Source organism: Aplidium turbinatum, chromosome 4, assembly GCF_918807975.1.
Source record: "Aplidium turbinatum chromosome 4, kaAplTurb1.1, whole genome shotgun sequence".
Classification (NCBI taxonomy): Eukaryota; Metazoa; Chordata; class Ascidiacea; order Aplousobranchia; family Polyclinidae; genus Aplidium; species Aplidium turbinatum.
The window spans coordinates 2,858,685-2,883,945 of record NC_137475.1 but is presented as its reverse complement, the minus strand read 5'-3'; the positions used below and the strand labels follow the sequence as shown (position 1 = coordinate 2,883,945).

General features: G+C 41.7%; 2 protein-coding genes across 2 annotated transcripts; both read right to left on the bottom strand.

Moving 5' to 3' along the window:
* Positions 1 to 268: 268 nt before the first annotated feature.
* LOC145768364 (testisin-like) lies at positions 269 to 24,137 on the bottom strand. Its single transcript, XM_082579846.1, has 4 exons — positions 24,087 to 24,137; positions 22,447 to 22,603; positions 1,226 to 1,367; positions 269 to 451 (listed from the first exon to the last, which is right to left on the bottom strand). The coding sequence occupies exons 1-4, from the start codon at positions 24,130 to 24,132 to the stop codon at positions 269 to 271; spliced, it is 528 nt and encodes a 175-aa protein (XP_082435972.1). The 5' UTR covers positions 24,133 to 24,137.
* On the bottom strand, positions 3,300 to 9,172 carry LOC145769278 (uncharacterized). Its single transcript, XM_082580864.1, has 10 exons — positions 8,942 to 9,172; positions 8,558 to 8,678; positions 8,265 to 8,393; positions 6,290 to 6,388; positions 6,151 to 6,204; positions 5,561 to 5,629; positions 5,151 to 5,395; positions 4,433 to 4,592; positions 3,639 to 3,730; positions 3,300 to 3,511 (listed from the first exon to the last, which is right to left on the bottom strand). The coding sequence occupies exons 1-10, from the start codon at positions 9,020 to 9,022 to the stop codon at positions 3,425 to 3,427; spliced, it is 1,137 nt and encodes a 378-aa protein (XP_082436990.1). The 5' UTR covers positions 9,023 to 9,172; the 3' UTR covers positions 3,300 to 3,424.
* Positions 24,138 to 25,261: the final 1,124 nt, after the last annotated feature.

Sequence of the window (25,261 nt, the reverse complement as noted above, 5' to 3'; positions counted from 1 at the left end):
ATTTTTTAAGAAAGTTGCAAAAGACCCATTTCAGGTTGGCGATCTAGAAATAAACTTTCATGATATATTTTTTTCCGGTGTGTGTTTTTTACGTATCATATTATACGAAAGTTAATCTACTCTTTGAATTTACACTTAAGAAATAAACAGAAACTTTTCATTTACACTAAATCGACAGCTTCAGACCTAACGGTTGATCAATACATTAATATTTATCTTGCTTTAACCCTTCTTGTTGGTTCAGCACATGTCTTGCTTCAGGTTTGACCTATGCGCCACCGTTGGCTTCCATAGTCGCTTTAATCCAAGAAGATAACACTCCAATGTTTGAATAATAATCCGGTATAGGTTGTATAGCTCCTTCAACCTTAACTGTCTGTCCACAGCCCCAGCCCCAGCTAGAGGCCCCCACTTGAACCCAACATTTGTTATTGTTGCTTTCGTTGATTACCTGAAAAGAGTGGTTGATTATTATCACAAAAACTGTGTTTGTATCTAACGGTAGGCTATATAATTGAAGTAGAGAAGGAATAAAAGTGTTAATATCAAATATTACATTATCTTAGATTTTTAGTTGCTTCAAAATGTTGTAATGCCTCTTGTACAATAGGTAGATAAGTTATTCTTCAAAGCATGTGCATCATTTACTGCAGATATCTACTATTAGATAATCCGTTATCTGGATCTTTTTTGTTAAATAACTTTTTTAAAAAGCTATTTTTGATAATAACTACACCACTCTGACAAAATAACTTCAAATTTTGGAAACCAAACTAATTGATTGGTGTCCACATGACTTCATAAGGTTATAATAAATACTGTAGTATTCATGTATTAACAGATCAACTCAATTTTAAAGCATAAGTCCTTGAAGGCTTACGTTACATCAAGCCGTGACGCGACAATTTATCGAACGACAGTTAATCGAACGAAAGTTTATCAAAACGACAGTTCATCGGACGACGAATCTCCCGAAAGTAATTTTATCTAGAGTTAGGGTTAGGGTAAGTAGTTCGATTAATTTTTGTTCGATGAACAGTCGTTTCGATAATTAGTCGTTTCGATTAACCGTCGTTCGAATAATTTTCGTTCGATAAACTGTCGTTCGATAAACAGTCGTAGTACCACTTCAAGCAGATCAGGTGGAAAATAAAATCAACAAATCTAGTCTCATACCAGCAAAAATATGTAGATTATTTTGTTGTATAAAATAAACCATCCAAACCTCTCGAACTAGCGGAACACCGCTATCTCCAAGACAAGTATTGCCATTGTTTCCTGCTCCATTTGTGCATAGCATTGTCCCCGAAAAGGAAATTCCCTGATGGTTCACCCAAGGAATATTACTTTCTGTGAATTTGGCACAGCTGAAACAAATTGTACGGTCAACACACAATGTTCATACATAGTATAAAAATGTCAAGCCTATTGTTGATGCAAGCTTAATGCATTCAGTGAAATTTGATGAATTGTTTTTTAAGTGTTACCACACAAGCTCCTTTTGGAGCAGTCGTCCTCAAGCTTTATCTGACTGAGCGGCCTTTCGATGTTCCATAAGTTTATCGCGTAGCCTACCGCTTATCATCTAATTCCAAACATAAATAAATTGACCAAACATAGTGCGCGGCAAAACAGAGTCATAAGACACTGACAGTAAAGCCAAAGTGCAGCAAGTAGGCATCCATTGTATGACATGAAGACAAAAAGTACTCCAAAGAATACAAAGTGTTTTTTGTTAATCCTTTATACCCTTAGAAAGATTGAAGGGGAAAGTTACATTATAATCCTTTTTCGACGTTACTGCTTGTCAAGGTTCCTATTCTAAGAGCCAGGTAGGCTGACACAAAGCTGCTTAGATTGATGATGAATACAGCGCAATATTTCCAATCTACAAAAAAATCCATCAACTCAGCATTGAGCAGTACAACCGTCTTGTCACTACGTTCTCAAAGATAGTCAAAAGTTTCAAAATTCCACAGGTCTCGCTCCATACGGTCTTTAGTGTAAAGAGGTTCAACATCCATAGACACCGTTACAGATTTAAAGTCCAATACAGAGTAGTTTTGTTTTTTAAATGACAGATTTAAAGGTTTGGCTACAACAAAGTCTAGACAAAATGTCAGTTGTCTCAAAAAATTCGAGATTGGCAAATATTTTCACAATTGAAAGACTCGAGTTTAAAGACTACTTGTCACATTTGGTCGAAACTGAGTTATCACCAAAAATATTTTGTATAATGGTCAATGCCTGTCCCAGCGCAAAATTTGATTTAAAAAACGACTTAAATTGTCCAATTTTGTGTCTTATAGCAGTCCTTAACAATACCATATTTTCACAGTATAAAACTTAAAAAATTACACTTTTTGCAATAACTTTGTCATTTCTTAATATTTTTTAACAGTCTTTTCAGCTAAATTCTAGTCTCTCAACCGCCCGTCAGTTGCCATAAAAAAAAAAAAATTATAATAATCCAAAAAAAAAAAAAAAAATTTAAAAACAATCTCAATACTGCTCCCTACTGATTCTCCCTTTACTTATTAAAATCGCATACCAGTAAATTCCAAATTAATTCATTTTGTTCAAATTTGTAACTTAGCAGTCCTTAACAATATCCTATTTTTCCCAGTATTTAAAACTCAGAATATTACACTTTTTCCATAACTTCGTCATTTCCTAATATTTTTTTTAACAGTCCTTTCAGCTAAAGTTTAGTCTCTCAACCGTCCTCCCATTTTCCCAGCTAGAAATTTCACGTGTATTACACGTAGATTCCACGTACCTTGGGTCGTGTATTATACGTTAATTTTCACGTATAATACACGCATATGTGTCGACACTATTTCACGTGTATTACTCGTATATTTGGTGGTGGATTTCACGTGTTTTACACCCGCATTCCACCTAATTTCCTCGTATCTGACAACACTAATACACGTGTTTTCCACGTATATTTGGTGGTGGATTTTACGTGTTTTACACCCGCATTACACCTAATTTCCTCGTATCTGACACGTAGATTCTACGTTCCTTGGATCGTGTATTTTAGGTTAATTTTCACGTATAATACACGTATAAGTGTCGACACTATTTCACGTGTATTACACGTAGATTTGGTGGTGGATTTTACGTGGTTTTACACCCACATTCTACTTAATTTCCGCGTATCTGAAATCAACAATTTAATACATTTGTATTTGTAATCTACAAAACTTATGCGTATTGTGTGCCATTACTTTTATCAATTGCAGTGTAAATCGTCCTTGTTAACTGCAGCTATCTATGTATTCAACTTCAAAAACTACACATCAAAGAACATGTATTTAAAATGCGAAAAACTCAACGGTTGTATTAGTGTTTGTACGTGAGGCCGTGATGGTAATGTTCGGTGTAGACGAGCCAGCCTACACGAGGTTGGAATGTCAGGTCAGCATTCAAATTGGCTCGCTTCCCTGTCCGGCTCGCAGAGTTGGTCCTGTTCCAACATGATCTTGTTTTCATTTTCCTTGTTTTTCTGAAAAACAAGAACAGTGTAAACACTAGCAGCGTACTCGGGAGGATAAAAATGCGTTAGGCAAATAAATAAAAACTTAGGCTTAAATGAAAATTCCTTAATCGCTGATAAACGTTCTTATATTTACCTGTAGACCCTTTGGAGCATTTTTTAAAAAATCCGTGATTGCACCATCAAGTTGGTGTAGTTTTCCATCTTTGTTTAGTGTAAGCCAACATTCTGAAAAAGAAAAGGTATTCATTAATCTTTCTTTTTATCTTTAAAACCATTAGGTAAAGTATGTCATAAACATTGTTTATGACGTACCGCACCGTAAAAATAAAAAAAATGAATGAATTTGACATACTTTAGTATATCACAGTATATCTCTTTAGTTATTTAGAAGTTGTATTTCAATCAAACAATATAATATAAAATAATTAAGGAGCGCTCACAATTATTGTCAACAGCTAACGGTTGACACTTTACAGCAGAGCTACTCTACTGGCGGATCGCGGTCCGAATCCGGACCTTCTGGGTGTTGATGGTGAACCTTAAGCTTTTGGAAGAATAACCTAATTGCCAAGTTTCAGGGCTTTTTTAAACAGATTTCTACTGGGAGGAAGAAATTTTTACTGAGATTATCCTAGTTGCTGAGGGGCTGCGACATCCAGACTCCCCAACACTTTCTCAGAAATCCAATGCGAGTTACATTTTACCTCAAAAAGTGGTTTGGTACAGATAATTTAACTTTCGTGGGAAAGAACTTATTTACCGGACCGCTAAAAATGTTCAACTTGTCAACCTGGAACATTGTTAACATTAGTTGAGTAACCCTGCTCTACAGAATTGAAATTGTTGGGAAAATAATGTGGTTGATGTCAATTGTGAACACTCCCATAACAGGAAAAGGTAACGAAATTGCTTAACGTGATGGCTTACTTGTGATAACGGAGTAAATAGAAAGGGGTTGTAGGGCTTTTTTCCCTTTCTTCCCCTTCAAACTATATTGGGACCAAAGTTCGCTTGTCCCAATCTTCCTTAACATCAAGCGTAGACAACTTGCTGGATTTCTTCCTCCGAGCGCACAGAGAAAAGTAGTCTACAAATAAAAATTATAAAGCTTTGGTACAGAGTTTGCTTTGTTAAACCAGAGAAATAAAACAGAGTAATCTTAGCGGGTTTAACATAATGTATTAATTGTATTACACACAAAAATATAACATAAAATAAACGCAAACGTTTTCGACACGTACGTGTGTCCTCATCAGGAATTACTAAAATCTGCAATGTTCTGATCTTCTTCGTCGTATGAGCTGTCCTCTTCCGGACTATATGTTTGGGCATGATGTCATCAGCCATTCAACAGTCTCGTCATCCAGGGTCTTCAGTCCAAGCGTTCCATGTGGTGGTTGATGGATTGGGCAGTCATGGACGACATGGTCTACTGTCTGGTGAGGACACACGTACGTGTCGAAAACGTTAAAGTTTATTTTAATTATGTTATATTTTTGTGTGTAATACATTACGTTAAACCCGCTAAGGCTACTCTGTTTTATTTCTCTATGGTTTAAATAAAAATTAGTGATAATTAAAGCAGATGATGTCAAAGAAAAAACATAGCCGAAGTAAAGTACTTCAAAATATAATGTCTGCATACCAAGTTCTTTTTGAAATCTTGACTATTGTCCAACTTGCCACAAAACTCTTCAAAGTTTAGGACATCACGAAATGGCGCCAGGTTTACATCTGCAGGTTCAGGGTCTGCAACAGTCGAAGTACTCAGCTTGTGCAAATATGCCATCTGCGTTTGCTGGTTCTCCAATATGTTGATCAGCTTTGCACTTAAATTTTTTAGGTCCATTTCAATTTTGTCGAGCCTTCTCGTCGTTGTGGCTTCAAATGCTGTAAAATTTTTGCGATGAGCTATGCGGTCAAAAGTTTAACAGTTTGAAATCAATTACAATCAAATACTTGTATTGAGTACAACTGTGCTGGGTACATTGTACAAGAAAAAGGTATCAAGTAGCACTGTATTCTAATCACGCTCAAGAATAGCATACCACTCACCAGTTAGTGCAAAAGATGGTTCGTCGGTGATCAAATTCCGTCTATTATGTGACGACACAAGACTTTGCACTAAAAAAGTTATTAGTAAAATACAGTGGTGTAACCGGCTACAGTTGCTAATTAATTCTTCAATATTTTGAATAAAAATTATGTTACAAATCTCTTGCAACATTCCCAGATATGATTGTTTGCATTTTATCCTTCTGAGTGGGAAAGCGTCTTGCACACTAATAATAGAGGACACTGCGTAGAACAACTTCTGCAGTCTGCACCCACCATGGAGTCGACTGTATAACTGTTTCCAAATGGATTTATAACTAATGTGACTGGAATTTAATGCTACCCATCACTCCTGATGGACTACTGGGTAGAGGTTATCGTTGTAAAGTTCATTGCCCAAGGAAACAATCTGGTGTTGGAAGGTTTTGAACTCGACACCTCTCGATTCCAAAGCCAGCACGTTAACGCTACACCAAAGTTGTCAGCTCATGTTAATGCCATACTGCTATATAGATTAGAATAGGCTTGGCTATAACCATGTTGGAAATATTGTCATCTTAACCACAATACACATACATGCAAATACATACATGCCAATTCAGATGGAGCGCGACGTTTCTTTCCAGTACTCGATCCTGGCTTGCCTGGTGTAGATAAGAAAAAAACTTATTTAATTGACATGTTTCAACTTTGCAGAGATTGGTAGGAAATTATGAAAAATTACTGTACTTGATGGAGTACAGTCTTCATATTGTGGCGGTATCGGTAAAGAAAATGAAGAGTTCAATGTAAGCCTCTTTGTCTGATGTCCTTCATCACCATCGCTATCTAAACAAAAAATGAAGTTTACCGTAAACTTCAAATTACAACGAACATGTTTTCTGTGTAGTACCTAGCATTAAAAAATCAGTCTGCCACTATTGGGAGAATCTATTTCGAAGAATTCGACTCGGTGAAATCGACAGCCATTTTTGAAGATTTCTAAAATCCCACAGCGGCATATGTATATTGAAAGGAATTAGTTTATAATAGAGGTTATTTATCAAAAAGTCTCAGCCAGAAAAAAAAAACAGTTGTCAAACGACGTTTCATGATTAACAACAGAGGTTAATAAAATAAGTCTCAGCGAAAAAAAGCAATCCGGGCAGAAACAGATCCAACACTGACTGCAACGCAGTGTTCTATATAGATAAGACAGCAGTGCCACTGTGCCAGTCTATGATATTTCAGTAATCAACGTAGGTACTAGGTAGCACATTTGAGACTGACTGAGGGAGGGACGCTAAATCCAATTACCCTCTTCCATTAATAATATCTACTTGCTTAAGCACAGGTATATGGTCAAACGAAGGGTGTACTGTGAGATTGTACATGTACATTGTACAGCTTAAAGTTTTCGGGTAATAACACAAAACAGCTTTGCGCCATATTTATACATGTACAGGGTGACACAAAAAAAACGTTCATCAGTAAAAATCGAATAACTTCTAAAATTTTATTTAGATTAACACAAAAATTCAGCTACATTAGGTTAAGTAATACATTAGGTTAAGTATATGTAGCAGACATCTCCAAAGTTTCAAGTCTATACCACAAAAACTCTTTGTTTAACTGGCGCTCAAAAAATGTGCTCTAAATGAGCTTCCCGTTGCTGCAAGCACATTTGGATCCGGCGGGCAAAGTTCTCGATGACCCTCCCACATTCTTCCCTTGGGATTGCTTTTATTGTTGCTGTAATTGCTGCCTTTAGATCAGGAATAGTCTGGGGGTTGTTGCCATACACCCCATCCTTAAGGTAGCCCCACAGATAAAAATCTGGGGCGTTCAAGTCCGGTGAATACGGCGACCATTCCGGGTCACACCTGCGGCTGATCAGTCGGTCAGGAAAACGCTGCTGTAGCCATGCAAATGATTTGTTTGAGGTGTGGCACCATCCTGCTGAAACCACTGGAGGTCCCTGACGACCCCTCTTCGTCGACCAAGTGCTGTCCAGAATTTGCCAAACACCTGAACATATCAAACGAATCATTGGCATGGCTACAGCAGCGTTTTCCTGACCGACTGATCAGCCGTAGGTGTGACCCGGAGTGGTCGCCGTATTCACCGGACTTGAACGCCCTAGATTTTTATCTGTGGGGTTACCTTAAGGATAGGGTGTATGGCAACAACCTCCAGACTATTCCTGATCTAAAGGCAGCAATTACAGCAACAATAAAAGCAATCCCAAGGGAAGAATGTGGGAGGGCCATCGAGAACTTTGCCCGCCGGATCCAAATGTGCTTGCAGCAACGGGGAGCTCATTTAGAGCACATTTTTTGAGCGCCAGTTTAACAAAGAGTTTTTGTGGTATAGACTTGAAACTTTGGAGATGTCTGCTACATATACTTAACCTAATGTAGCTGAATTTTTGTGTTAACCTAAATAAAATTTTAGAAGTTATTCGATTTTTACTGATGAACGTTTTTTTTGTGTCACCCTGTACAATCACTAAAGTAAGATCGCAAGAGTCTGTTTCCCTCTATGAGGGTTCGTCGGGAGGTACTTACTGACGAACTCTCATAGGGGGAACAGACTGTTGAGTGTTGATACCTTAGTTTAGTGACTGTAAATCCATAAATATACAACTACATTAAATTTAAAATTAAATATAGAACTACATTCAATAAATTTTTCTTAACTATTTTATTAATTGTTTATCATCAACCTTCAGAGTGAGAAGAACTTAGGACTTCTACTCTTCTCTTCCTACGCTTTCTGATGGTCAGATCTTCTTCTTCTAAGTTGGAAGTGTATTCTGCTTGCTCCGACATCGCCAAAGCAATTTTATAGTCATCTGAAAAATAAACAGCTAGACTGAACTAAATATAGTTATCAGGTTATCAATAATTTACTTCATGCAAAAGTTATCAATACTTGTCATAAAGAAATTGACTACAAAACGCTCTTCTTGCCATAAACACAAAATTTGTAGCATTATAAAAATATATTATTTCTTACCATTACAACCCAGGACTCTTATTGCATACAATGTCCATTTCTCCTTATCCACAATTGAGCATTTTTTAACGTGGTAGCTTGCTCTAAATGGTGGCCAATAACAATGACCTAAATTGGTAGTCTGCAAAGTAAATAGGAATTAATACCAGCAGTCAGTACGCCATTTATAAACCAGTTAAGTGAATTTGGTATACTGTACTAGTGTACTAGCTTAAAAATACACAAGATCAACACCTGTCAAAAAGTGGAATTGGTTTTACTATGTTGTTGAACAAAGACACAAAACTGGATAAAATAAATTTTCAAACAATTTATCAATGTTTGCTTTGCAGCCAAATTAACCACTAAGCCAATGTCGTCCATCAACTTAATAATGGTGCTCACCTCATCTATAACTGTCCATGGACTTGGTACAACCTGAACAGCATTTTCCCCTGTAAACTCAACAATTGTATATTTTGCCATTTCTTGACACTAAGTGATTACTTTCCTGAAATGAAAATTCAAAACAGATTGACAATTATTAGGAAGGCAAGAGCTTACACTTCTCTCAAGTTTCACAGGCATGGTACGACATTTGTGTCATTTAGGGCGATTTTTTGTCACTAAAGGTACTTTTTTTAGTTGTACCAATTAACAAATAAAATGTAGAACCAAAATTTCATGGTTGTGGGGTTGTGTGCCATCAACTTGCAATCCATTTTTCAGAATGTCAAGCAAATCTTTAATTGTGTCTTGAGTAAAGTCAAGGTTGTGGGGCTTTTTGCTGCCATAAGTTAATGCAATAGGAAATACTGAAACTGGTTTCAAGTTTAAAGCACACAAAATTGGCCAAAGTGATGATCCAGTGCTGTTGAATAAAGGTATCCCATCTATATTGAGTGATATAGACAAACAATGAGTAGTTTGTTGAACTGGAGTTGGATAGCTTTTAAAGTGTTTCACTATTTCATCCTTGATACCAAGATAAAAGTAATGCATCCCAGATACTTCTTTAAGTTGGACATCTTGGGGTGTTTTCAGCAATGTTTTGGCTGATGCTGGCAAATCAAACCCTTTTTTTCGAAGCAGTTTTAACAAATAATCTAAGGCATTTTGCTTTATGTTATACATAATAGTCCAAGTGGCCAACTCAGCTGCAAATGATGGTTCCCCAGTCACTGATGAAAATGATTCGTTACCACTTTCATCTTCATCAGAAAAGTTTATATTTTGGATTGATTCATCAATGCAAGAGTTATCAACCAAAAATGGATCATCTCTGACAGCAAAATGATTAGCACTGTCCTGGTCACTGTCTATGGGCCTGGTTAAGTTTTCAGAATTTATGACAATTTCATCAACAGCACTGTTTTGGTTACTGATACTTTGAACTTCATTTGTGTGCTCACTGAGCATCTGTTTCTGTTCGTCCAAACGCCTTTTAGCTTTACGTGCACGTTTGCTTGCTATCCACCTTCTTTGGTAACGTCTACGATTTTCATTACGATTATCCATTACAAGAGTAAAAATATGTCTAAATTAAACAGATTAAAAACAGTTTTCAACAATTTTTAACTACCGGTACCGATTAAGTCTTGGCTTGGCATAGAATTGGGATGCAACCTATTTCGTCCCTTGAACACTTTGTACCCCCATTTTGTCCCCCAAAAGCGGGGGACGAAGTGTTCTGGGAACGAAATATGTTGAATCTCTATTTAGAGGTTAGGGTTAGAAACAGAAACATACGGTACAGAATCTGGGTAGGAAGTGTGTGTTGAGGCAAGAGTAGGATGTTGGTCTGTCAGCAACGGCTCAAAACAGTCCCTACATGATATACCAGTACAAAGCGGCCCAACAAATTACCCATAAGCATCATAAGTTGCTTTAAATTACCCATAAGCTCCATAGGTTATGTCGAATTACCTATAAGCAGTTAAGCACCGTAAGTTACATTGAATTACCCATAAGCGCCGTAAGTCACGTTGAATCATCTATAAGCGCCGTAAGTCACGTTGAATTATGGTACCATAAGCAACATGGAATCAGATGGAGTGTCACGTAATGGGTGCAACCTAGTTCGTATCTTGAACCATTCGTACAGTCAGTTTGTAGCCTACCCTGAAAAGATCGACAAAAAAAATAAAAAAAAGCCTAAGTCGCTGATTGCAGTTCAATAGCACAAAGCCGAAGTCGCTGATCAGAGTTTCCCCAAACAATTTGAAACAAACTCGAGGGATAGGGTTAGCTAAAACTGCGGAAAAATGTTTGCGGAAACTGCGATCAGCGAGGGTTAGAACATAGATTACTCTATGGTTAGAATTAGGGTAAGGATTAACGGAAACTGCGGAAAATTTTTTGCGGAAACTGCAATTAGCGAGGGTTAGAGCATAGATTACTCTATGGTTAGGGTAAAGGTTAGCGTTAGGGTTACAGTTAGGATTACTGGAAACTGCGATCACCGACTTCGGCTTTGTGCTATCTTTCTCTCAATCTTTTCTGGGAAAAATTTTTATAATGTTTGCTGAAACTGCCATCAGCGACTTCCGCTTATTTTAATTTTTTCTCTCGATCTTTTCAGGGTACAAACTGTTCAGGGTACGAATTAGGTTGCATCCACCTTCAGGTACGGTATTGCTTCAAATGTCTTGCCAAAGACAAGGCTCTTGAGGCGTGTCAAACTACCAATCTTACGAACACCAAGCCAGTGCTCTCATCACTTGGCTATGCAGCAGACTACTACGGTACGCTACTAGACGACTATGCAGGCTTATGGGTAATTCGACGCGACTTATGGTGCTCATTGATAATTTGACACAACTTATGGTGCTTATGGATAATTTGACGTGACTAATGATGCTTATGGGTAATTCCACCCAACTTATAGGTAATTTGAAGCTACTTATGGGTAATTCAACATGACATATGGTGTTTGTAGGTAATTTGTGGGACCCGTACAAGGAACCGGTGCATTAGCTATTCTGGTGACATACCGTACGGTACTGATATAGGCTTTAATGCGCATCTTCAGAGCGAATTGTCATGGTGCGCGAAACGTCAGTAAAGCAATAAACCATCTTGTTTGTTGTTAATTTTACTTTCAATTTCATCAGATGAACGTAGCAACTAGTGCTAGAAACGATAATTGTCCTGATGAACACCCAAACTTTTCAGTATTCAAGGTGAATTATATTACTAACCACGCGCTGTAAACCAGAAAGATTTTTGAATCTACGATAATAATCCTTATTTCAATCAAGATTTATACCAAACATTCTTACCTTTCAGCACGGTACCGTACCGCCTACCAGTGCTGCAACCCGCAGGGCAGCAATACAGTCTGTACACTCAGTGTACAAGCAAGTAAGCAACTGATACTGATTACTGAAGCAAGTTGATTAGTCGAATCAACAAATTGGGTTGCCAGACCCAAAATAATTCTGTAGCAAAACTGTTGTCGCAAAATCGCCGAACGCAATGAAAACTCGCCAACTTTAGACATTACAAGGATTTCAAGTCTTTTGGTTAAATGTTTAACTCAGTCCGTCAACAGATTAAAAAATTTGCGACTCCGATACAAAACTACAGAAATTCTGCAGAAAAATCAGGTCTAGTCAATCACTGGGTGACAAAGGTGACTAAAAAAAGGGTCAGCAGATGAGTCAACGACATACTTTTAATCTAACCTGGTGGCTAAGCAGTTCCACTATCAATTTTCCCCGGACATTTAAGCACATTTTAACATATTGACTAATCGCCAAAAGAACTTAAAGCCCAATCAGTTTTCAAAATTTGCCAAAAAAGAGCCAAATCGCAGAACCATAAATTTGAAGCCAAACGTCTTCTAAAATTGCAAGATTTTTAAATTTTGGCGATAAATTTTCAACATGGCAACTCTTCAACTTTATTTGATCTATTCCACGTTATTTTTATTATATCTTATATCTGGTAAACTGGCTCTAGTGAAAGACATTATTTTGGAGGGGAGTCAGGGGGCATGTTACAATTCTAAAGATTTCTATGCTGTGCTGTTGTACCATATCCCAATGAGTTGCACAGACCCAGATTAGATTTTTGCATTTTTATGGTTTAATTCATAACTTCTACAAATACAAGTAATCCTCAACAAGTTACTGTATATTGTCAGGAACTTTATTTTATGCTATTTTTACTGTTTGATTGTAATTGTTTAATATCAGTAAGCGAGGCCACTTAAATTTACAGTAAGAGCTATCGTTAAAAGATCGCATTAATTTGCGACTATAAAATGTCATGAACTTTCCTTTTTACATAACGTAATAAAAACGTGTAAAGACACCTACAAAAACACATAATCTAACTTATATCCTAAAAAATGCGGAGGAGTGTGGTTGACACCAATCTACTTGAGTGGAGAATTTTTTCTGTTTATACCGTCCTTGGGAGGTAGTTTTACCCAACATAGATTAAAAATTGCCCAAATGAACGAAAGAGCTTCAACACGTTTAATATACGTGGAAAACACGTGTTACTTTTCAACAGATGGAAACGTGCAATACACGTGGAAACAACATATAATCAACATACCAAAAAATTCAGGTAAAACATTATTCTGCTCGGGTAAACATTTTTTCTCTTTTGTATGACCTCTTCTGGGTGTGATTTTACCTTATATACCTTAAAAATTAGTCAAATAATCATAGGATTTTGAACACGTGTAATATACGTGGAAAACACGTGTTATTTTTGCAAGAGTTATATTCACAAAATAATCCCTGATAAAACTTCTAGAATCATATTGACACACTAGTCATACTAAATGATAGCTAAAATATGTCTCTAAAAAAATGTTTTTTAAACAAGTGAATTTTTGTTGGTGTACACAAACTCCTTAATAACACCTGAATTCTACCTAAGATACCATACTACCTAAAATCAACCAAAAATCAACGTGTAATATACGTAGCTTTCTAGCTGGGTTACCATATACTAAATTTTTCCAACCCCCTAAAATCCCCAATTTTCTTTTTGTGGCATCTTGAAGGGTCATACCATTCGTGCATATTTTCTGATACTTGCCAATTTTGTGTAATTTTCCAGCTGACTTCACGCCCTAACAGCTGTGTATTAACTTTTATTGTGCATTGATTATTATTCCATTATGTCATTGTATCCTTCCACCATACGTGTGAAGACCTCCACTCCACAGGTAACCGCCTCTACACGTACCCCCCATGCTTCAACTTCTACCAGTCAAGGCATGTTGAGAGGAAGACAACCTCCTGTAGGCCCGCCTAACCCAACTGGGGAAGCCCCTCGAGGAGGCACAGGATCCCTCACGAATCTGTCGTTCCTCCGTGACAGCAGAGGCCAACTCCAACCTAACGCGTCTCACAATGGCACCAAGACAAACAATAAAAAGTCGTTCCCCCTTTCTTTCTCCACACCGAGACGGAACAGGTTCCAGGCCATCTGTCCTGTACGCCTCACCCTCCCATTGTTAAGCCCCCTCCTTTGCATCTACAACACCTGCGAGTGGGCGTCCCAAGAATATAGGGACGTGCAAGCTTACCAGGATCACCTTTGGACATGTCACCGCGCGCGTGCCGAATTCCTGGTGACTTGCAGCAGATGCGACAGTGTTCTCCCTCGGGCTTACGGGCTGGAGAGGGCCAATGAGCACTGGTCGGTCTGTCCCGGAGGCATTCGATTGCCAACTTGTGTCCCCTTCAACGACCATGACTCGACAAGTTCGACGAGTCGAAGAAGCCCCTACAGGATGACTTCGCCTGGGCTCAGCTATGCATCCTTTGTGAAGCATGCCGGGTGCCGACCCTAGACCGAAGAGTCTCCTTCCCTCCCTACTGTCGAGACCGTTCGGTCTCAAAACTTCTGGAATCGAAGCCACGTCAGCTTAAGCGACGAATCACCCCACCCCAGCCCTCCTTCAGGGCAAGCCACCCGCTTTGACTCTGTCTCTCCCACCGGGAGGATTGCGACCATGACCTTTCACGGTCGTGAAAGCCCCGACTTTCCTGATCTGGACGCCCTCTTCGTCCTCCCCATAAGACCGCACACGTTCGCAACCCCTCCATATCCTCCCCCCCTGTTCACTGACTCCAGCGAGTCGTCGAGTGGGGACTCCTCTGACTCGTCTTTCAGCTCGAACGGAACGTCCTCACACCGGCCCAGCCCATTCTCAACGGCCAGGCGAGACTCACCGGAAAGTGGGGACTCTTCCGGCCCTCCCTGCGCAACGAGATAAAGGCTTTCCCTCCCCATCACCCCACACGCACCGACTGCCACCGGAGTCGCCGTCAGGGACTCGAGCGACTTTTCCGAGCCGCTCACGTGTTCTACACCCTCCCCTGTCCCGTGCCAGACACGACACACCCTGAACCTCAGCCGAACGTCCTCTGCCCGGGTCGCTATCCAGGCAACCACCCCAATCGCCAGCTGCTCCGTGAAGCGTCATTCTTCGATGCTGTCTGCTGAAGCTCCAGAATTTCACCCTCAAGTTAGATCATGCAACCTTTCCAACTTCTTACCCTCCACCCCCACAATAACGACTTTTCCCCAGGCCCCGCCACAACGAGAGGCCACACCAAGCAACGGACTCCCCCAACCTGACCATAGGGAGTCCTCTACAAACAGAAATCCACAATCCTCCAGGGTCCACAAAGAATCGTCACCGGGAAATAAGTCGCAACGCTCCAGGCGGGCGTTGCGCAGTTTAGTGACTCAAGCTTTAGAGGGTGGGACAAGCTTCGACGTGTTCTGCAACGACCTTGAAGCGTGGACCGTTGGCGTTTCCCCCCCGAAGAGGACCCGACCCCGCAAGCCGCGTTTCAACCGCGGAGCCCGGGCTCGCGCGGCCCGCCGTCGCAAGAACGGGGGTTCTCCTCGGTCGAGCGGCGGAGGCGCACGCGGGAACGGATCCCGGTATCGCCGGGGCGCGAACTTGCGGGACGAGTTCTCGAAGGACATGAAACGCACGGTCCGCAAGATTGTGGAAGGGAAAAACGCCGACTGTCGCTGCGAGATTTCGCGCCGACCTGACCGCTCCTGAGCCCGGGAGCTGCTCAACGATGCCAGAGTGGATGAAGTCTCAACGTTATCGATCTGATTGCGCAAACCTTTCCCCCGTATCCGATGGCGAGGGTCCCATTACGGCCTCGGAGGTGGAGGCGGTACTCCAGTCGCTCGACGTCGGTTCCGCCCCTGGTTCGGACGGTCTGACCTATGATTTTTGGAAGGAATTGGACCCGAGAGGGGGACTCTTGGCCGATCTTTTCGAGACCTGTCGAGTCAATCGCCGCGTCCCGGACCAGTGGAGAACCAGCAGAATCACTCTTATATGCAAGAACCCTGAGGGCGATCTGTCTGACGTCAGCAACTGGCGACCGATCTCCATCTGCCGCACTTTATATAAGATTTACGCCGCCGTATTGGACCGCCGCCTGAGGAGATGGGCGGAAGAGGGGCGGGTAATCGGTCCGGAACAGAAGGGTTTCGTTCCCACGGAAGGTGTTTTTGAGCACGTGTTTGTGTTGGACACTGTTCTTTCCGACGCTCAGTCACGCAGACGGCCTGTGTCGGTCGCGTTCCTCGACATCCGGAACGCCTTCGGCAGCGTCCGACACAAATGCATAGTCGACGTCTTGCGTCACTTTGACGCCCCCGATGACCTTGTCGAGTGCATTTCGGACATATACTGCGGCAACACCACCACGGTTCGCTGTGGCTCCGGTGAAACCGACAGTATCCCGGTCGGGCGAGGAGTCCGCCAGGGCTGCCCGTTGTCCGGCCTGCTCTTCGACCTGGTCATCGAGGTCCTTCTCAGAGGAGTGTCTGAGAAGGATTTTGGCTACAATCTACCAACGGATGAAGAAGAAGATGCCACCGTTCGGGCACTGGCCTACGCGGACGACATCTGCCTCGTAGCTTCCGACCGCGAGCAGATGAACTCTTTACTCTCCACGTCGGAACCTTTCTCCAACTGGTCCGGGCTACGGTTCAACCCACGAAAGTGCAGCACCCTGTCATACAGGAGAGCGTCCAAGTCCCGTCTGGAAGCGGACACCGAACCCTTCTATCTCTCGGGAGAGAAGATCAAGGTGTTGCCGAAGGGCGAGACTTATAAATATCTGGGCGCTCGAACCGGTTACGCCTCGGACTCTTCCCTCACCAAACCTTTCCTGTCAACCCTAGAGAGCCACATCACAGCTCTCTTCCATTCTTTCCTGACCCCCAGCCAGAAACTCGTGGCGCTAAACTCTGTCATCCTTCCGTCCGTGTCGTACCATCTTCGCGTGCGACGCTTCAAGCAGGCCGAGTTGCAGGCGATCGACCGCCTGGTGTCCCGATGTCTGAAGGTGGCCTGGCGTCTGCCGGTCCGAACTTGCGGGGCGTTCGTCCACACAAAACCGGTCTCGGGTGGCTTCGGCGTGATGAACGTGTGCCGCGAAGGCGACATACTGACAATCGTCCAGGCCTTCAAGATGCTTTCGTCACCCGACAACGTCGTGTCCGCCATCGCGCGAGGTCAACTGCGACGTCACGCCTGTGCGAGGTTCAGCACCAAAGAACCGGCTACGACCACCCTGGCCAGCTTCCTGAACGAAGAGAAACCCCCTGACGGCGTCCGTTCGAGGCCGAGTCCCGCGGGCGGAAGCCTGTGGGCCCGAGTCCCGGCGGCCACACGTCGACTGAACGTGTGCTGGTCCGCGCTGCACGACGGCGGCCTCGAGTTGGCCGCGGGGAGCTCCAAAGTCATCCCGTCCACCGGAAAGAAACTAGTGCCTGTCCTCCACCAGCTCACGGACCTGTGGTGGAGGAAGCAGTGGGAGTCCAAACCTGACCAAGGCAAAACGGTCAGCGCCCACTGCTTGTCCGAGTATTCGAACTCTTGGACACGGCACCCGGAGCTCCTCGGATCTGCGGACCGGATATTCGCGTACAAGGCCCGTCTGAACCTGTTGCCCTTGGCCAAACAAGCAACCCCCGGAGGAAAAGGTCCATACAAACTCGCCATGTGCCGAAGATGCGGAAGGGCAGAGGAGACGCTTCCCCACATACTGAACCACTGCCCGGAGGTGATGGGCCTCATCACGGAAAGGCACAATTCGGTGTTGGAGGAGCTCGTGAGCAACGTGCCTGCCGAATGGCAATCCGGCATTTCCGTCGACCGCTCGGTTCCACAGCATGTGGAGGCGGGTGGGGCCGATCTGCGGCCTGACATCGTCCTGCAACGTCCCGACGGTGTCACGGTCGTGTGTGACGTTACCTGCCCGTATGAGTACGGTGCCGATTCCCTCGTGAGAGCCGCCGACAGAAAACGTACCAAGTACGGCGAACTGTGTACCAACATAGTGGCCGCCCAGAAACGCCCCAGAAAGGGTGTCCTGGACGACCCATTCGTCGTGGGCTCCCTCGGGAGTTACCTACCGGCGAGCTCTAGAGCTCTGGTGGCCTTGGGAGTTCCTGCTCGAGGGGTTAAAGAGGTAGCCCGTAAAACGGCCGCTCTTTCGATCGAAGGGTCGTACCGGGTCTGGAAAGCTTGGAAAGCCGGGCTCGTTCGATGAAGAGCTACGTCAACATACAAGACGACACCAGCGGATCAGAACCCCACCCCACAGAGGAACAGGGTGAGTGCGAACCGAACACGTGAGGCAGCAACCTAATCCTTATTTGGCGCGACCAAACCCTCGTATATGTATTATGTAATGAACCTCGCAACGCCTCTCAGAGGCCCAGTGGGCAGGACTGAGAAGCCCCACTTGTTTGAAATCGGCTCGCAAATGTCACGACCGGACCACCCGGCGTGACAGCGAAATGGACGTTCTCCTTACGCCTCGCAACTCTTGACGCCGCGCCGTGACAGCGGAATGGACGTTTCTCCTACGCGCCGCAATGTCTGAAAGTCACGGCCGCGGAATGAGCCCCATTATTCGTACTCTTTTTATTGTACTTGGTCGCGTCCCAGCGTTTTATATTCGCCAGCTGTATGGCGCGACCAAACCTTCGTATATGTAATGAACCTCGCAACGCCTCTCAGAGGCCCAGTGGGCAGGACTCAGAAGCCCCACTTGTTTGAAATCGGCTCGCAAATGTCACGACCGGACCACCCGGCGTGACAGAGAAATGGACGTTCTCCTTACGCCTCGCAACTCTTGACACCGCGCCGTGACAGCAGAATGGACGTTTCTCCTACGCGCCGCAATGTTTGAAAGTCACGGCCGCGGAACAGAATGAACCCCAATATTTGTACTCCTTTTATTGTACTTGGTCGCGTCCCAGTGTTTCGTATTTGCCAGCTGCCTCACCTGTTGGGTTCTCACAAACCTTAGCCCATAACGACCGGTCCCACGAGATCCTTTTGATCTTATCCCCCCTCCCCAAAAACTGATTTTTCCTACCAAATAAAAGTCTGATTTTTTGTGTTTTCGTTTCTGTCCGCTAGCTCTCACGACCCAGTTGAGCGAGAATGCTTTCCGCTCAACTTGTGCACAACTCTCTGTGCTCCGCGGGTGAAATTCACTCACTTCAATTATGATCCTCCCAAACAAAATCAATACTTTTGAGGAAGATTGTATTTTTTAAACGTATTATTAGCCCCTGCAAAACGCCCCACATTTTCAATCAAATCAATCTTTCGTATTGCAGGAGAACACAGTTTCTAGCTCCCGGCCGCTCATAAAAGCAGCCGGCCCGGAGCTCCCAGGAATTAAAACCCAGGTGAGTGTCTGTAGGATGACTGCGAGAGAGAGACGCGAGAGAACGCTCTCCGTGGGCTATCTTCCCCGCGGGTATAAGCCGTGGGGGATGAAAGACCACATGTCCTCTGCCCTGGCGTCTGCTGGTTTTGTTGGCTCTTTTCTTTCCACAAAGATAAGAGTTAAACTGACTGGTGAGTGTCTGTAGGATGACTGCGAGAGAGAGACGCGAGAGAACGCTCTCCGTGGGCTATCTTCCCCGCGGGTATAAGCCGTTCTCCCCGGCAGACCCAAGCAGCCTGCCGGAAGACGAACCCCCATCCCAAAAGGGCGGTTCGTACCCGTCTCTCTGGTCCGTCCCGACTTTCTAAATTTTCGGGACGCGACCTCATCAATCGGAATTTCGGCCACCAATTCTCTCCTCACAGGCACCACATCTCCCCAGCCCTGGCCCCGCGTCCTTAGCTGGTGGACCAACCGTTTCCGGGCGCAAAGTCGCCCGTCCCCTCACGCCGCGCCTCGCATACGCGGGGCGCGGTAGGCCGGTTATTCAAGGTCTTCACGATCTGGCTTATTTTAATTTGCGTCAGTGGTTATTCACGTTTATCGCTACTGATGTAAATAAAAGTTCAAACAAAGTGGTGCGATACTGACGAGCCCAGCCTCATGGGCGAAACACGGTGTCTATCGCTGTCAATTCTTGCTACAAATCGGCTGCCGAGAAACATATTGTTTGATTGGATAGTCTGAATGGCTAGCGTGGAAGCTACACCGTTATGGTTAGCGAATCGCAACTGCTCGCTGTACTAGTGAGTGCTCAGCCATGTGCTGATAGCCGGTAAGAACGCCCTTTCTTCACATGTCCTCTGCCCTGGCGCCTGCTGGTTTTGTTGGCTCTTTTCTTTCCACAAAGATAAGAGTTAAACTGACTGGTAAAGCGGCGGTCGAATACACTTGTGGCATGAATTAGTGGTGCGATACTGACGAGCCCAGCCTCATGGGCGAAACACGGTGTATATCGCTGTCAATTCTTGCTACAAATCGGCTGCCGAGAAACATATTAGTTACTCAGTTCTGGTAAAAGTAGTCAATACTGTTGTTGTAATGTAAAAGCACTTTCGGGCACCACTAATGCAGAGCTTGGAAACGCATGGCTCGCGAATTATAGCCTATATAGCTCTTTTGATGATAGCAGCTGGATTGCTGATAAATTTAATCTTTTAACGATCATTAAAAATGCGAAAGCTTTATCTAACCTTTCATCACAATTTAGAGCTTAATACATTCAAAATGCACCAAATTAAATTATATTTCTACAGGAGAGGTTCTCTAGACCTCTGTTGTTTATATCGTTTTCAGCCAAGACGCTGCCCCACTTTCACAACTCATCTGCAGCCACTACATGTTAGTTGCATTAACTGTTAAAGCATTATTCAGCTGCTTTTGATACCATTGATCACAAAATTCTTCTAAATCGTCTCAAATCAGATTTTGGCATTACAGGAATGGCACTTCACTTGTTCTCTTCTTATCTTTATGACCGAAGTTAGTCTGTAGCAATTGAAAACTCAATGTCTTCTGCAACATTTCTTTCTTCTACAGTTGCTCAGGGTTCTGTTATCGGCCCTGTCTTGTTTTGCCTCTACATAAAACCTCTGTTTAACATCATAAAGCGACCTGAGCTTTCATACCATTCATGTGCTGATGATATGCAATTGTATTTGCGTGTTACTGATGAAAATTCTTTGTGTTGTATTAAATCAAAATTACAAAAATGTATGGTTGACATCTCAAATTGGATGTCTTATAATATGTTGAAATTAAATCAAGAAAAATGTGAGTTTATTGTATGTTCTCCGAAACGGTGTATTTCAAAGTTTAACGACATGACCCTTACCCTGAGTAATATCAATATTTCTTCTTCTAACTCAATTGAATTGCTTGGTGTAACATTAAATCAACATTTGTGTTTAGAAAACTTTGTCAGTTCCACTGCTAAATCTTGCTGTTTTCATCTTAGAAATATAGGTTCCATCAAACAGTTCATAAATGTTTCTGCTTGTAAAACTTTAACTCATGCACTTGTAACATCCAGGCTTGATTATTCAAATTCATTGTTAAATAACATTCCACATTGTACTATTTTACGTCTTCAAAGGTTCAGAACCCTACCGCTCGGCTAATTACTTTAACAAGTAAACATGAGTATATCACTCCTATACTAAAGTCCCTGCATTGGCTTCCAGTATTGTATCGTATTCGCTTCAAAATATGTCTATTAATTTATAAAGTTTTCCATAGTTTTGCTCCGAACTATCTGGACACTTTAATTGTTCATTATAAAACTGCCAGAACTTTGCGTTCTCAACATCAATTGCTCTTGTGCATTGTGCAACCCTTCATATAAGACACAATATGGAAATCGCACCTTCCCAGTTGTTACTGCCAGTTGCTGGAATTGTTTGTCTATTTGTGTAAAACAGGCTGAAAATTTAAACGAATTCAAACCTCGCTTGAAAACGTTCTATTTCACTGAATATTATGACTGAAAGTACCGTATTAATGATCACCATTGTCATGTACAGCGCCCAGGAGCATAGTTTCACTGTGGATGTGGCGCCATATAAATATTGTTACTATTATTATTATTATACGGCTCTAACGGAAATACATATAAAAATTTGTGTAGCTTTTCTGGCTTTCATACCTAAAAAGTTTCGACCTCTGCACTAATGGTACGCTTACCTCAAACTGAAAACCACTGCCTTAGTGATATTTAGGGGACATACTGCTGACTACCGCAAAGATGCTGCTACTTCACAGTCTAGATTAATCTATCTCAAGAAGTTTGCTCTAGCATCCATTTCTGCATCGACATTCTTTGTGGTTTTATAATCTTACTTTAGAAGCTGCCAAATAATTTAGAGAAAGTGCATAAAAAGAAAAAAAAGTGTAGCAAGCTAAGAAAACATGTCAATATTTCACAGCAGGGTCTCATAATATTTTTTTTAGTAAGTAGGATCTGTTCAATATCACCTTCAAGAAATTTATCTGCAAAGCTTGGTAGAAAATTGTAAAAGTGTAGAAAATTGTAGCCTTCGCAAAAAGGTAAAAAATGTATCATTTGTAAACATGGTCAGACAGCGCCTTAGTACAATATGTAGTAGCTTAGCGCACATAGCCCATAATAGGCCTACTGTAATAGGCTGCACTTACTAATCATGACTTCGAATTCCCACGAGGGCACTTTGCAATCTTGCAGATAAATTGGGTAAAGTGGTGTCTTGCTGTGCTCTCACTTGGTTGAGGCCAAATCCAGTAACAACTCCCAAATGAGGGCCTTGACTCGCACCTTCACCAATAAGGTAGTTCACTGCAAAATATATCAATATTACGAATAACTCTATAATTCCAAGTGTGCTATAAATTAGATCTACTTTTCCTGCCATTGTTCCACAAAGCGAACAATTGTTTCGGTGTTGTTGAAACACCTTTAATTATTAGTATAAATGTTCTAATACATTTTGTGCGTTGTTGAAGAGTCGTTATGCCCTTCTGACCAACTTAATTTTTGCTTATATAACAAAATTTACGAGCGCCAATTTCATGAGACTTGTCGTTTGGGGTTAGTTAAACTTGTGAATCCATAAAATAAAGTTGTAGTTTTGCAATCTTTCCATATCTACCATAACTTTTACCAGACACATATAGTCACATGTCCACGTACAAAAAATCTGATCCAAAGCTGTTGTGGGGCGTAAAATTTAGCTCAAACTTTATTTTTCCCGTTGTGAAACAATGGCACAATGGCACTAAACAACTACACATTTTGCTGATGTTCAGCGGCAAGGTTTGACTATATGTAAGCTACCAAGTCCTTTGTCAGTTTAGAATGAAAAAGTAGATGTAGCAGTTTTCACACAAAATGATACAGCTGCATTTCTATGATGGGGAAGTTGACCTACATTTTACGTGTTGTAAAATTGTATCATTGTTCAGCATGTAAATTATGTTAATTTATTATAAACTTTTCAAAGCTCTCGGTTCCTTTTCAACTCTAGTATAGCTACGAAACAGTTTATTTGAACAGTTTGTTTCAAGTACAGAAGGAAAAAAGTTTGGACAAAGCTGAAAATGTGGATGCGAGTACTTTCCATGGTGAAAGATGGGGTTCAAGGGTTACTTTTACTGGGTTTCAAGGGTTACTTTTGAACATGATTTAAAGGTCTGAAACCTTTTTAAAAGGCCATGGTGTTTGAAAAAACTAGCTCGTATTTTTTAGATTGTGTTTTTTTTATAAGTGTCTTGGTTTATGGAAACTACAATCTCATTAGTAGCGGTCCAAAGTCATCCTCTCTACAGCCCTGCGAGTAGCAAAAGCAACAGAATTCTAAAAAATGCACAGGCAGTATTCACTGCAAGCTTGAAAGGAGGAAATAAAGCACTTTGATTTTAGAGACAAGCAAATCAGTGCTTGCTGAACATTCAAGAACACCGTGCACCAGCAAGTAGTGTTTCTTCTAAACTGCCACAAAATATATGGATGTTTTTCGATCAATTTGTAAATCTTACCAGACAGACGCAGTTCTAATTCACTAGAGAAAAAAGCACGACACAACAAATAGCTTGTACGAGAAACTGCCCTTGTTCCACAAAGGAAACATGACATAACTTCCGTTAGAGACATGTTACGACCATAAAACTTTATAAAATAACATTTTTGTCACAAATACAAAAATATCGAATTTTGGTTTGTTATATGTAACTTTTAAACTTTGTATACTTTCAGTTTCTCATTTATTCGTTACTAATTGTATCTACAAATGAATAAACTATAAATAGCTGTCACAAATTACCTTCTTTGTTGCATTTTTCTTCTTCAGTTTCATGACCAGTTAACATTCCTTTCCTTCTTAAAGCAAGCTCCGCGCATCCTCCATCTGTGCATGGAAGACAGATTGGCCGAATAGAGTCAGTGTAGTTTACATATCCAAAGTTTTGTGCTGGAACAAATCTTGTTCCATCTTGACGTAATTCTTCTCCAAGTTTAATCTGAAATATTCCAAATGTAATCAAATGTGATTGCAAGTGAAGAAATAAATAACAATTCATTGAATTTGATGATCAGCTGAACCAGAGTAACTCGACTAGGCAAGATTAGAACCATGAGAGTAAACTCTAATTTCTTTATGGGGTAAAATGACTATGTAAAGCAGAAATAGAAATGCGTGATAAATTCCTAAATCTATTTGAAAGTAGTAATCGAAAAATCTCTCTCTTTGACTGGTAAAATTTTTTGGAAAGCGGGCAGCTGGCAGACAAAGACAAACATCTGAAACAATTTAACGACAAGACAGAAACAATCATCCATGCAACATATAATAGGAATATTTGGTCTAATTATTTATCTGAGGCCGTCGATGCCTGGTTCAGGCAAAGCAACTGAAGAAGAAGAATAGGATAATAACTGATGAGAGGACATATACCTTCTTCAAACAGTTGTCGAAGAGCAATAAGATAACAAGATTAATAACTTCTAAATACATTATATTCTTACGTCTGACGTAATGAAAAACATATAAAAGATTAACTCACCAATGCTACGTCAGCATCAAATGTTCTTTCATCATAACCTGGGTGTAATAAAATCCTTGCAGCAGTAAAAAATCTAGCTGCAGAAGAAAGCGGTTCATTTCTGCTTTGAGGGCGCAGATCCAGCCCTGAAATGTATGTGAAGGTTAACTAATTTGCAGCACTGGACAGTGGACATAGATAACATATGATTCGGTCATGATTTGTGCCACGCATAAGACTTTATTATTAAAATTGATAAGCAAAGCTTGGCGAAAGGGCAAAAGTAACCTTCAAACCAAATCGAGTAGAATCTGCAGATAAAAAGGACAAATCATAATATACATTAGCTAAAAACACGTTCTTGACCCAATAAAATGAAAGAAAGAAATAATTGTGAAGATAGTTAGTTTGCCTTAAAGCCTAAGGCCTCTTTCAAATGTGTTCAAATATTCTCTAA

Coding starts and splice junctions, on each gene's coding strand:
- LOC145769278 (XM_082580864.1), bottom strand. CDS start 9,022: ATGGCAAAATATACAATTGTTGAGTTTACAGGGGAAAATGCTGTTCAG. Junction 8,679..8,941: donor CATGGACAGTTATAGATGAG/GTGAGCACCATT, acceptor TTTACTTTGCAG/ACTACCAATTTAGGTCATTG. Junction 3,512..3,638: donor ATGCTCCAAAGGGTCTACAG/GTAAATATAAGA, acceptor CTTGTTTTTCAG/AAAAACAAGGAAAATGAAAA.
- LOC145768364 (XM_082579846.1), bottom strand. CDS start 24,132: ATGTTAACTGGTCATGAAACTGAAGAAGAAAAATGCAACAAAGAAG. Junction 22,604..24,086: donor AGAAAAATGCAACAAAGAAG/GTAATTTGTGAC, acceptor TATATTTTGCAG/TGAACTACCTTATTGGTGAA. Junction 1,368..22,446: donor GGAATTCGAAGTCATGATTA/GTAAGTGCAGCC, acceptor AATTTGTTTCAG/CTGTGCCAAATTCACAGAAA.